General features: G+C 39.9%; 2 protein-coding genes across 2 annotated transcripts; one reads left to right on the forward strand and one right to left on the reverse strand.

Annotated features, from left to right (window-relative positions):
* Positions 1-8,451: 8,451 nt before the first annotated feature.
* On the reverse strand, positions 8,452-10,720 carry LOC148176406 (uncharacterized). The gene is made up of 6 exons (XM_088035090.1): positions 10,707-10,720; positions 10,600-10,627; positions 10,475-10,558; positions 9,818-10,410; positions 9,175-9,759; positions 8,452-9,118 (listed from the first exon to the last, which is right to left on the reverse strand). Exons 1-6 carry the CDS (start codon positions 10,718-10,720, stop codon positions 8,452-8,454), a joined length of 1,971 nt encoding a protein of 656 aa, XP_087891216.1.
* A 1,127-nt stretch (positions 10,721-11,847) lies between these two features.
* Positions 11,848-12,500, forward strand: LOC148176407 (uncharacterized). Its single transcript, XM_088035091.1, has 3 exons — positions 11,848-11,946; positions 11,995-12,092; positions 12,155-12,500. Exons 1-3 carry the CDS (start codon positions 11,848-11,850, stop codon positions 12,498-12,500), a joined length of 543 nt encoding a protein of 180 aa, XP_087891217.1.
* The last annotated feature ends 305 nt before the right edge of the window (positions 12,501-12,805 follow it).

The following is a 12,805-nucleotide window of genomic DNA, read 5'->3' on the forward strand; positions in this document are numbered from 1 at the left end:
CCAATGATGTTGGCTGTGTTGCGTAAATCTTACTTTTAAAGTAACCCCACAAGAAAAAATCTAAAGGAGACAAGTCAGGTGACCTCGCTGGTCATTCTATAGATCCTCTTCTGCCTATCCAACGTCTTGGAAATCTTTGATCCTAACATTCACGGACCGGCAATGCGAAATGAGGAGGAGCTCCATCTTGCTGAAATAACACGTGATCTTCGACATAGCGGTCATTATTCTCAACTATTTCTGTTATAATAGGATCAATGGTATTTTCCAACATATCCAAATACATCGCACCAGTTAAATTGCCAGGTATAAAGAAGGGTCCAACAAGATGATCTCCGAAAATACCAACCCAGACGTTTAGTTTTTGTGGGTGTTGGGTATGAGTCTCGTGGATCAGTCGCGGATTTTCATTCGACCAGTACCGACAATTATGGCGATTGACTTCGCCGTTGAGGTGGAAACTGGACTCATCCGAGAAACAAATGTTAAACAAAAGATCTCGATTATTAATCACCAATTCAGGTGACCTCGCTGGTCATTCTATAGATCCTCTTCTGCCTATCCAACGTCTTGGAAATCTTTGATCCTAACATTCACGGACCGGCAATGCGAAATGAGGAGGAGCTCCATCTTGCTGAAATAACACGTGATCTTCGACATAGCGGTCATTATTCTCAACTATTTCTGTTATAATAGGATCAATGGTATTTTCCAACATATCCAAATACATCGCACCAGTTAAATTGCCAGGTATAAAGAAGGGTCCAACAAGATGATCTCCGAAAATACCAACCCAGACGTTTAGTTTTTGTGGGTGTTGGGTATGAGTCTCGTGGATCAGTCGCGGATTTTCATTCGACCAGTACCGACAATTATGGCGATTGACTTCGCCGTTGAGGTGGAAACTGGACTCATCCGAGAAACAAATGTTAAACAAAAGATCTCGATTATTAATCACCAATTCACTTAGTGTTTCGCAAAATTGTAAGCGCCGATGAGGATGGTCTTCATTTAATTCATGAACCAAATGAATTTTGTAAGGGTGGAATTTGTTAATTTTTAAAATTCTCCTTACACTTGTTCTGCTAACTCCTGTTTCAATTTCCAAATTTTTCGTACTAGTGTTAGGATTGATAGCAACCTGTCCCAAAACTCCGATTTGCATACTTTCATTTATTGCCTACCTTACAATGTTTCGTTTCTTGTTCGTCACAGAACCAGTTAGTCGAAATTTTTCAACCAACTCTAATACGTATTTCCGATTTACACGATGGTTTACGTGTTGCTGATTAAACGCGGTGGCGGCCCTATAAGCATAATCGTTATTACGAAAATAAAGTGATATAATTTCGACTCTTTCGGCTATTGAACAAACCATTTTAAGAAAAAAAATTAAGTTAACGAAACAGGTACAATAAGTAACTTCTTCGAGTTGGAATAGAACTGATTTCGTTTTTTAACTCATACTATTCAATAAACGATAAGACAAATGGTTCTTGTATGAAGAAAAACTTGATTTGTACCAAAACATTTACTTTGTTTTGCCCTTTTGGTTAGAAGGTATTTTTCAACTTTGGGGTAATTTTTACCCTGTTGATAGGGTTATTCTAACAAATGCAAAAATGCTGTTGTTTTTAAAATCATATGTACGTATTTTAGTGCTATAATGCCTGGTTATTTTGATAGATTATTTACGTAAATTCATCGCAACTCTTTAGTTCTAATAATTTTTTATAGGAGTTAGAAATAAAAAAAAATTATATCAGTGTAAAGGTTTTCAATGGGCCTTTCAAAAAAAGTGCCATGTCCTATACCTATCTTTAAAAATTAAAGGGGTTAATTTCACCCCTCAAAGGCAGATGACTGCAGAAAGTTGTAAATACGTGTGTTGTGTGTCCCCCTCACAACTAAAATCGACCTGTCTCTGCGTTTTTTGAAATTCCACCACTAAGTGCCTCAAAACGCCTCTGTTTCGTTTTCGTTGGCCTACCCTGTATATATACCTATAATATCGAAGTAATATATACACGGTGTATCCAAAATGGCGGATATGCTCTACAGTCCATTGTTGAAATACCTTGATAAAGTCTAAAAAAAAACGTAAAAAAAATTTTTGGCTTCTACTTTTCGAGAAAATCGAACTTTTAAAAGAATTAATTTGGCAACGTTGCATAGCGTAGGAAAGATAGAAAAACTACAAGTACGCTTGCATAAATTGGTGTCGTTATGGTATTCAATCAAAATTGATTGACGTCTTAGTTTTAGGTTATAGGCAACTTTTCAATTATTATTATCAAAGTAATTATTAACTAAAGAAAGAGTATTCTTATTTGAATAAGACGTTTCAATGATGGATGGTTATTCTCATATCCTTTTGTGTAAAGTGCTGAATATTTTGCGAATTTATTTTTCCACTAACAATGTTTAAATGCCTACGTTAGGTATTTTTAGTTATGCTTGTGACCTTGTTAAAGAGCCTACCGTTGATGCCCTTTGGAGAAAACGAACTCACCGAAAATGTTGTGAGAGACTCCATTAAAGTTTTCGAGTGTTGCAAATTTCAAATTCTTTTGCTTTGGTTCAATTTTAGCTGCATACTTCTTCGATCCAAAATTTCACAATGTTCACAATTTCTGCCTTTAGCGTCTAAACATGCTTGTGCTTTTTTTGACACATTTTCTTGAACCCTGGCTAACATGTTAGCATTAATTCCTGCTCCGGATACATGAATTCGTTGTATTAAAACGTTTAAATGATCTATTGGTGTTTGATACACCAAATTTTTTATGTGGCTCCAAAAGAAAAAATCTAGGGTGTTTAAGTCCATCGATCTGGGTGGCCATAAGACTGGTCCATTCCTCCCTAACCACCGATTTGGAAAGTTGTCGTCTAACCAACGTCGAACAGATCCCGCATTGTGGGGTGGAGCGCCATCTAACTGGAACCACACCTCGTTCAACTGTCCAAGAGGTATATCGTCCAAAAAATTTTATATGTTGTGTAGATGAATGTAAAAAATTTTCCCCATTCAGACGATTGGGTATAATAAAAGGTCCAAATTAAATGGTTACCCAAAATCCCGGCATAAACATTTGTAAACATTTGCACTAAAACGATGTTGATGATCTACCTGCCTAGCTAAATGGGGATTTTCTAAGGAGTGAAAATGAGAATTATGCTGGTTGAAATAACCATTTCTTCTGAACGTTGCCTCATCACTCCATAAAACACATGTGTGGCAAGATTTGGATGTTGGGCAATTCGTGCCACCAGCCAATTACAATAATTTGACCGTCTTGCAAAATCTTGAGAAAGCAATGCTTGGACCTTTGTGAAATGTTAAGGGTGAAGCCTTTCTTCTCTAATGATTCTGTTGACGGACGTGTGATTAACATCCAGTTGAGTGGAAATTTCACGGGTACTTATTGCTGGGTTTTCATGCACCAAATGTAAGACCTCTTCTTCTAGTTGCGGTATTCGGGTTGTTTTCAGACGCCCTCGACCATGGACATTAATTCTTAGAGGGTTAAGGCTCCCTGTTTCTCTCACTCTACCGTCCAATCTTCGGATAGTATTAGTTGACGGGTGTCGCCTAGCAGGGTAACTCTCTGCATACACCCTTGCTGCTACCGCAGCATTACCTTCACGTTCTCCCAAAATGAGGTTAGTACGATAGTTCCCATTCATATAAAACTAGGACAGCAAAATGTCATATATATGTCATTTCAAAAAAAAATTAGTAGTGTAAATATTTCAACGTACTTAACATGTCAAACAAATTTTAATGGGTGTACCAGCATCACTGTAACTTGAAGCGAAAACTATGACCTATAAGGAAGAAAATTTATAGAAGTAAAGTGTGTCGTAACAATCTTCAATTTACGATCTTGATTTTTTCTAGTATTTCTGGGACCAACAATAAAAGCCAAAAATTGTTTTTAAGGTTCTAAATTAAGAGGCACAGTTAGAACAGTTAGTTAGTTTAAGACTCAACCAAGGTTTTACTTCCACTGACATTTTGCACTAAAACATCTTTTATACTTTATAGGCAAACAATTTTTAATGTATTGAAAACTTAAAGATAATTAAATACAACCAGCATTTTTTAAATTAAATCTAGGTTCTAAAGCAATATTTTGTCATATTCCCATTAACTGCAATTACATTTAGCAAACGCCTGGGCATACTTGACACTAATTGTCTAGGAAAGTCAGGAGTGATTTGCTGCCATGATTCAAGTATTTTTTGTCTCAGTTCGTCGACATTTCTTGGTCGATGTATTGGGCAGTTATCGTGTTGGAGAATAAAATTGTTTTCAAAAACAGGACGAACGGATGGGAACAAACATTCCTCTAACAATCGGCGGTATACAACAGAATTTAGTCTTTCCTCTATAAAAATACAAACACCTGGACCTCTAATGCTCATCCAACACCAAACATTTAGCTTAAACCGACCAGCTTGGTTGGTTCTTTTCACGTAACGCGGGTCGTATCAGGTTTCTCTTGGGCGATAAACTTTTATTACACCATTGTGGCTGGACTGAAAAGTTTTTTCATCAGAAAAAACTACATTGTTCCAGAATTCGTCTTGGCGCGTTACATATTCTAAAGCAAACTGCAATATCTGTTCCTTATTTTCATCAGTTAGCCAAATTTTATTAGAGGCGCAACGATTTCTCAGATCTGATTGGTAAACTCTGCGTCGACCTGTAACGCTAGACCCTGGAAATGCTGTTGACCACTGTTTCAAAAGAATTTCTCCTTAAAAAATCTAGAAGTGCGTTGTCTTGATTAATATTGGAAATTCTTAAAGAACCTGTTCCCCGCTTGCGAATTATAGTTCCATTTTCCTGAATTTTCTATTTTGCCAGCAAAACCGTATTTTTGTGTACTCCAAGTTCATTCGCAATTCTTCTTATGCTTACTTGTTCATGAAGTCTGGTTTGGACAACCGCTTTTTGAAGAGGATTCAGTTGTGGCATATTTAGGACTGACAGAAGTTAATGACATAAAGTTGATTGATAGAAGTTTATATTTGACATTTTCATTTAGTCTAATTTACACTATGAAAATTTGAGTGTCTTAGTTTTTTATGAATACGATGGTACATATCAGCGTACTCATTGTTTTCATACATTTTGACAAGTTTGATTATAACTGTCAAATTAAGTCAGTTTTGATATCAGCCATCTATTTTCTTTTCTGTTTTTGCACGTGAAAATCACCCTTTTGCCAAATGTAATTTGATCGATGTTTATTCAAAAATAGAAACTAAACACTTGATAAATTTAAGTTAAAATGGAATGCAGTCGGGACAAATGGAAACAAGAACATTGATTAACGGTATTACAACTAGTTACCACAGTCATGCATGCAAATGCTAGAAGCTACATTCTCTTGAATGGGTTACCTTTGAGACGGTATAACATTAAAAAAATGAGGCAGAGATTTTTTTTACAATTTTTCCCGTGTTCTCGAAACAGTTCTCAGAAACGTACTTAAGAGCATATCCGCCATTTTTGATACACCCTGTATAAAACAGGAGCAAGGCATTTAACTAATAACTCTGCAGGGTCGCTGCAGAAGAAGGCAGGATTCACTCTGTCGGCTGAGACGGTGAGACTTCTACCTTTGACTTGTAGCGTGAGAGTTTTGCTGTTTCTTTTGACAACTTCGAAGGGGCCAGCTTTGGCAGTCACGTTGCATGTTGGGCCAGACAAAGCGTTTAAAGATTATTGTAAACGCGGCTTTGATACCTTGAGACACTGTTGTCACTGTGTCACAAATGGTCTTGCTTTTGACTGGGAAACATCACACACGAGATGAGTGTTTGTACCGGGGATGCACTAATTTCATGGAAGTTGAAGTGTCTGTTAAGAATGTCTCGAGTTCTTAGTTGTTTTTCTTTTGCGAAGCATTTAGAGAAGACAATTGAGCGGGAACGTGGCGTATGTCAGTTGAAAACTGCCCGACTAAGTCTAGGTAAGGGAACTGGCGCAGTGTACACTTTTCGGTTTTTTGTTAGAACGCGTATGTTATTGGTTTATGATCTGTGTGGATTATAAAATTTTATCCCTCTAAGAGCATAGGTTGCGTATAACTCTCGGTCATAAGCACTGTAATAGTATATTACACAACGTGTGGGGTAAGAAGCCAATTACCCACGAGGGGAAAAATTCCACGAGAGGGTCATTGGCCTTACCCCCGAGTCGCGTACTATACTTTTTCTACGACTTCCTTTCCCGCAGCCGTGAAATTTTTTTCGATTATTATTGATAAGTTACAACTAAAGTTGAATTTTACATGACTTTTATTAAAACATTGTTAATTTAAACATTATTATAAGGAACAACTCAAGAAGAACAAAGAACAATTTTCACAAATTATGAACAATTTCACAATGTTTTTCAACTCCTGTTATAGTAAACTATGAATTACTTAAATCCATCCGATTGTCTCATCAAGTATCCCCGTAATTTCTCGTAATTTGCAATAGTAACGACGTGTTTGAAGGTTAACGTAGTCTCAACATTTAATAAAAAGCCCATAGGGATGAAGAAGGTTTGAAATCTTGTTTTAACTTGCCAAAATACGCTAGTAAAACATTCTTGGAGAAGGACTGCACTCCGCTGCCCGCACGTCAGGTCATGAACTTGCTAGACACCGTACTTTTGACATTTTTGACACTCATACCGCTCTTTTGACATTTTCGACATAAGATCATCAGTTGCACTAACTGCTTGTGCCGCAATTTTGGGGGTGTAGCTTTCAGTTCACACTCGGAGTCACTGATCATGATGAAACACCCTAATACACATTGCAAATGTCAATTCTGACAAATTTTTATGATATCCACAGCAACTGCTATTCCTCTGCACTATTATGTAATTATAATTATATATTACCCACTGGTCATTACATTGCAGCGTGTGTAACCATTTACTTTTACTTTGAATGACAACCATTTGTAATTTGTAGATTACTATAACAGGAGTAGAAAAAAGTAGAAATTCTTGGTGTTGACAAAAATTATCAAAATTTCAATTTATTCCCAAACACCAAATTTTTGTCAAACAATTCTGACGCGTGTTTCGATTGCAATGCTATCATCATCAGAGCGATGATTAAATTGATGAGTTAGTTTTTGGTGTTTAGGAATAATTTGTAATTTTGATAATAAGCACTGTAGTTAGTTTGGAGAGGTGTAAGTTTCTTAGAAAAGAAAGCTAGAGATTGCCAACTCTCCTGGGTATGTTGTTGAAGGCAGGCACCAACACTAAAGTGTGACGTGTCTGTAATAAGCGCAAGTTCGGCACCGGGTAAGAGATGGCTTAACAGTGTGACACGAGCGAGGCTGGCTTTACAGTTGGCGAAGACGGTTTCCATGTCTCAAATTTTCATAGTGTAAATTAGACTAAATGAAAATGTCAAATATAAACTTCTATCAATCAACTTTATGTCATTAACTTCTGTCAGTCCTAAATATGCCACAACTGAATCCTCTTCAAAAAGCGGTTGTCCAAACCAGACTTCATGAACAAGTAAGCATAAGAAGAATTGCGAATGAACTTGGAGTACACAAAAATACGGTTTTGCTGGCAAAAAAGAAAATTCAGGAAAATGGAACTATAATTCGCAAGCGGGGAACAGGTTCTTTAAGAATTTCCAATATTAATCAAGACAACGCATTGGTGTGTTGCTTTTGATTTTGCCACACAGAGCTGTGTAAAGTTGCTTTAAGGGTAGCTGCGTGGGGGAGGAAGTTTCGATAGAAGTTAACGAGCCCCTAAAATTGTTGCACTTGTGTTGCCGTTTGAGGCCGGGGGAAATTTGTAATCGCGTCGCACTTTTCTGGGATCAGGCCAATGTCGTCAGAGGATACTGTGTGGGCCAAAATTTGTACGAACGCTTGGCCAAACACACATTTTGCAGCGTTAGTTAGAATTTCGTGGTTGGAAAGAAAATGTTGCCGGTGTCGTTCGGCACTTTTGGAAGCCACTAGGATGTCGCCTATGTACACATAACAACAATCCAACCCACGCAATACGCTGTGCATTAAGCGTTGAAATGTTTGAGCAGCATTGCGGAGGCCGATTGACATGAACGCGAACTCGAACAGGCCGTAGGGTGTAATGATGGCAGTCTTGGAGAAGTCTTTTGTGGCGATGGGGATCTGGTTGAATGCTCGTACTAAATCGATGGTACTTAAGATATAACATCCGCTGAGGCCTTGAGAGAAATCCTTAATGCGCCGAACCTGATACTGGTCCGGAATGGTCCGCGCATTCAGGGTTCGACAGTCACCGCTAGGGCGCCAAGAACTCGAGGAGATCCATGCTAAAACAACTTTCAAATCTGTCCAGCAACAGAATTTGTCAAAATTGATCTTTAATGATTGTGTTACTGTTTTTGCAAGTTCGGCGACTAGCAATGCACCAGAAAGTTCTAATCATGGTAGAGACATCCCCGCCAAAGGCTCTTTCAGAGGCGTCAGAAAAACTTCCCTATCCGCCAGAACAATCAGATCGTCCGCAAAAGCCATAGCTGTGCAGGATGTACCGCCGGGCAGTGAAGCCCCTTGGTACCTCGCATTTAGCCTTTCCAGCAACTCGTCCACTACCACATTAAATAGTAAGGGGCTCAACGGGTCACCCTGCTTAACTCCCCTAAGAATCCTAAGGGGTCGACTCTCGGCAGAACCGCATTTTAGAGTAGTCACGGAGTGTTCTAGTGTGGATTTTACATAGCGGCGCATTAGGCCGGGTATGCAAAACCTCTCCATGGCTCTGTTTATTGACTCATGTGAGACCATATCAAACGCCTTTCTCACATCGAAAGACACTACACAGAAAAGTTTCCCCAGTTCTCGCTGTTTCTGGAGGTATAGTTCTAAGATCAGCGCATTGCCGAGAGTCCCATCCGTATCGGCTACGAAGCCCCGCTGGTCAGCGGAAAGCTCCGTGTAGTTCAAAAGCCTTCGGGACAGGATTCTATGTAGCAAGCGCTGAATCGTTGAACCGACGGTGATAGGCCGCCAGTTCGTCGCTTTGGTGAGGTTTCCATCTTTTGGCACCAGTGTCGTTCTACTGCGACGCCAACTAGTTGGCTGAACGTTTCTCATAATGAGAACATTATAGAGATCGCTCAGCTCTAGGTCCGACCGAGACTTTACTGCGGCGACACTGACTCTGTCAACTTTGCTTGCCGCACCTCGTGCTCGGTGATTGGTGGCATCACCTTAGGTGCCGAAGCCTTCGGAATGAAAGCCTCGTCGTCCTTAGGGCTGGGGGATTCGAGAATCCCACCGAAGAGTTCCTCGACTTCGATCATAGAGGGGTATTCTTTGGTTTCCTCAATGGGCTTGCCAGCTATTATTGCCTCCGCCAGAGACCTTCTAGCTCTCGCGTACAGATCTTGGGTCTTTTTGTAGTTTGCGGCTCGTTGGCCTTTGCCGCGGTGTTTTCCCCCATAATGAGCGGGACCCTTACTCGTCGTAGACGGTTTACTCCTACCCGATCCACCAGCACCTTTGTTGCCGTTGTTGAAATGATCCTGGAGCCAGACATCAACGCTGTGTAGGAGTATGTCGTCTGGCTCGGTGAAGGCCTTGGCGGCCAGGTCAGCGAGAGCAGCGGGAATCGATGACTGCCGGAAAATTTTACGGAAATCCTCGCGGTCGGGTTCCGGGATCAGGGTGCACGGCCTATTGGGTTGTTGCGGTAGGAATGGGTTGGGGACCTCGGGGGCCGTCTGTATTCTGCACGCTCGAGCATGAAGGCCCTGGCTTCGGTCGAATTTGTGCCTCACGTCTTAACCTCTGTATTAAATTGCTCTTGCCCTTCGGATGATCTTTCGATGGACATCGAGCGACCACTCCAGGGGCGGGCTGCGGACTCAAGTTCGCCGCCGTATCTATATCACAGACCTGTTCCAGCCTGACACCTAGTGTTAAAGCATTATTGCCTTGAGGGGTGACGGGACGTACGACGGCACAGACATTGGACACAGCTGAGGCAGCGTCACTATTTAAAGAGCCCAGCTGTTGTCTGGCACGCTCCAGGTTCATTTTGTACTCTGGTTTGTCCCGTCTATGGCGGATCTGGTTCTTGGTGAGGCCGGTGACGGTCACCATTTCTTTGTAGAAATGGCCCGTCTTACTCCGAGCCTCCACTCCGGCAATCAACTCTAACATTTCGACATCAGGCTTTCTCAGGCCGGATTCCAACCGTGCCATGTATTCGGCTGTGTGTGCTAGGCGTTCATGTTGGCACACACCTCGATACGTCGGGAATTGAGCGCCACAGTATAACCACCTTTCGGTGTCGCGCTTCCCGCAGTCTTTTTTATGGCGTGCCAGGGTGTCTTTGGACTGGTACGCCCTGCCACAGAGCCGGAGATGGTAACGGCTCTTGACGAACGAAATTTGTCAACTCGTCGCTAGATTGCATCGTGTATTAAACCGTAGCCGTTACCTTAAACCAAGAGCGTATTAGGCTTTCATGGAGTGGGTGACTGTGATGGTGGACGTCAACCCTTGTGCAAGCCTTACAGACTTGCTACGCGCCTAGCAGTAATTGAATCACTCGGAATCGCTTACTATAGCAGCGGGCAACAATTCAAGGTCACTTGCGGATACTGGCTCTAGTCACTCTAAAAAGAGCGTCCAGTGGGAACCACGAGGAGGTACCAGTTCACTATGAGTACATGGAGAGAGTCATAGTTACTCCCGTCAATTGTAGCCCATTTTGTTAATCTTCTCCGTCACTTCCTTCCAAACCTGCTCATTTTTAATTGAGCTACTTTTCAATTTATCTACGTGCTCTTATAAAGATAATGCCTCAGTTAAAGTTAAAATGGAATTGCGACTCCAATTGCCTAACTGAGGTTCTTCAGTCGCATCTGAATCGTCCATTTCTACTTCCTGGACACTACTGAAATTTCCAGAAAAAGTTTGTTGTGATTGGTTGATTTGAAAAAATAAATGTCTCCGATTGGTCGAATCTATACGCGATTTAATTTATCAGTGAGAAATCTGGTGGTCATTCTGAGAACTGGCGCTAAATCATACCGCTCTACGTCGTTTGCATTGTTGACGCCGGTATTTATTTCTAAAGTAACACAATAAGTGCAAACTGTTATTTTACAATGCCAAAATTGGATAAGACAAACTGTAGCGTGTACGGATGTCACACATGTAGAAAATTCGACAAAAACAATGTTATAGTAAGAATTTTATAACTTTGGTTTAACTCCGCCTACCTTTTGAGCCAATTGAATTTTAGCTGGAAGTCTGATTTACTCTGCAACATTTTGATAGTTCGTTGATATTTGCTAGAAGCCGGGATAGAAATGTCCACACATTAGAAGACGAAACACGATCAAAATCGGCAAAGGTTTCACGATTAATTGAATTTCCGCAAAACTGCGAGGCTAGCTATTCCTCGATTCGACAAATTCAAATCGTCATTTGTTCATGTGAGCGGAGTTAAACCAAAGTTGCAAAATTCCGACTATAGTTTTCACTGTTTTCCACGACATGGAAGAAAGATTAAAGTTCGTAATTGGTTTGGGAATGATAATATTGTGGATATACGAAAAGCATGGGAAAATGCGCTATTAATGGGTAAACCGGCATCAAATTATGTATATATAATTATGAGGGTGTGTAGCAAACATTTCACTTCACACGATTATACGTTTGGTGAGTCAAATAGATTTTGTTCATCAATTTCGTTGTTTTGTTTTAGTATCTTCAAAAAAAAAAACAAATTAAAAGCAAACGCAATTCCTTCTCAAAACTTGCCTTAACGAAATAGTCATTTAGCAGAGTCAAGTTCTCACACAAATGTTTCAAAAATTAAAAGACGCGAGAGAGGTCAACGATGTTAAAACACGAGACGCAAAAAAGACTGAGTTGCCCTTAAATTTTTGTGAGGATGAGAGGGTGAGATAGATGAATGTGAAAGAGGAGCAAGAAATCTTGATGATCTAGATGAGGCAGAGCGTTTCACAGTTGAAGCTTTACTCAGTTTTAAACCATTCGGACCAGAACATTGCAAATGCAAATTTGTGTGTAGAGAAGATAAAGAGGTTCAAGTTCAATTAGGAGATCTTTCATCATCTTTTTTTTTCTACAATTAAAAATGAAAAAGACTTCAAAGTGAACTCTCTAATTTTAAGATATTAGAGGATATTTGTTTTTTAATTATGAAATATTTTCCCACATTTAGGGTTCGAAAACTATGTAAAGAGGATAAAGTGTTCCTTTTGTTTTTGAAAATGGCCTTGAAATTTAATGTAATTGCTTTTTTTTTTCATATATTTGGAAGTTGTTGCAGACAAATATTTAATGAGTATGTGCAATATATAGCGAAAGTTTTTAGTCCTTGCATTGTATGGCCATCAATAGAGGAATGTAGGCAAAATATACCAGAATGTATTGCAAATTTCAGCACCGTTCGGGCAATAATAGATCCCTGCACAAAAAGCAAAGTGTAGATATTGCAGAATTAAAATACATTATCGTGGTAGAACGACGCTGAAATTTATGACAAGTGTTTCTCCAGGGGGTCTATTGACCTTTAAGTAAAAGGCATATGGTGGAAGATCCTCTGACAAGCTGATCTTTGAACAGAGTGCAATCATCAACAAGTTTGAACCACATATCGATTCTATAATGGTAGACAAAGGCTTTCTAATAGATCAGATTTGTACGGAAAATTTCATTACCTTAGACAGGCCTCTCTTTTTTAGGAAGAAAAAACAGTTTTCTTCTTTAGAAGCGAAGAAGAATGTTGGAGTCG

This window comes from Gnatocerus cornutus, chromosome 4, assembly GCF_029298725.1.
Source record: "Gnatocerus cornutus isolate USDA-ARS CGAHR chromosome 4, icGnaCorn1.1, whole genome shotgun sequence".
Lineage (NCBI taxonomy): Eukaryota > Metazoa > Arthropoda > Insecta > Coleoptera > Tenebrionidae > Gnatocerus > Gnatocerus cornutus.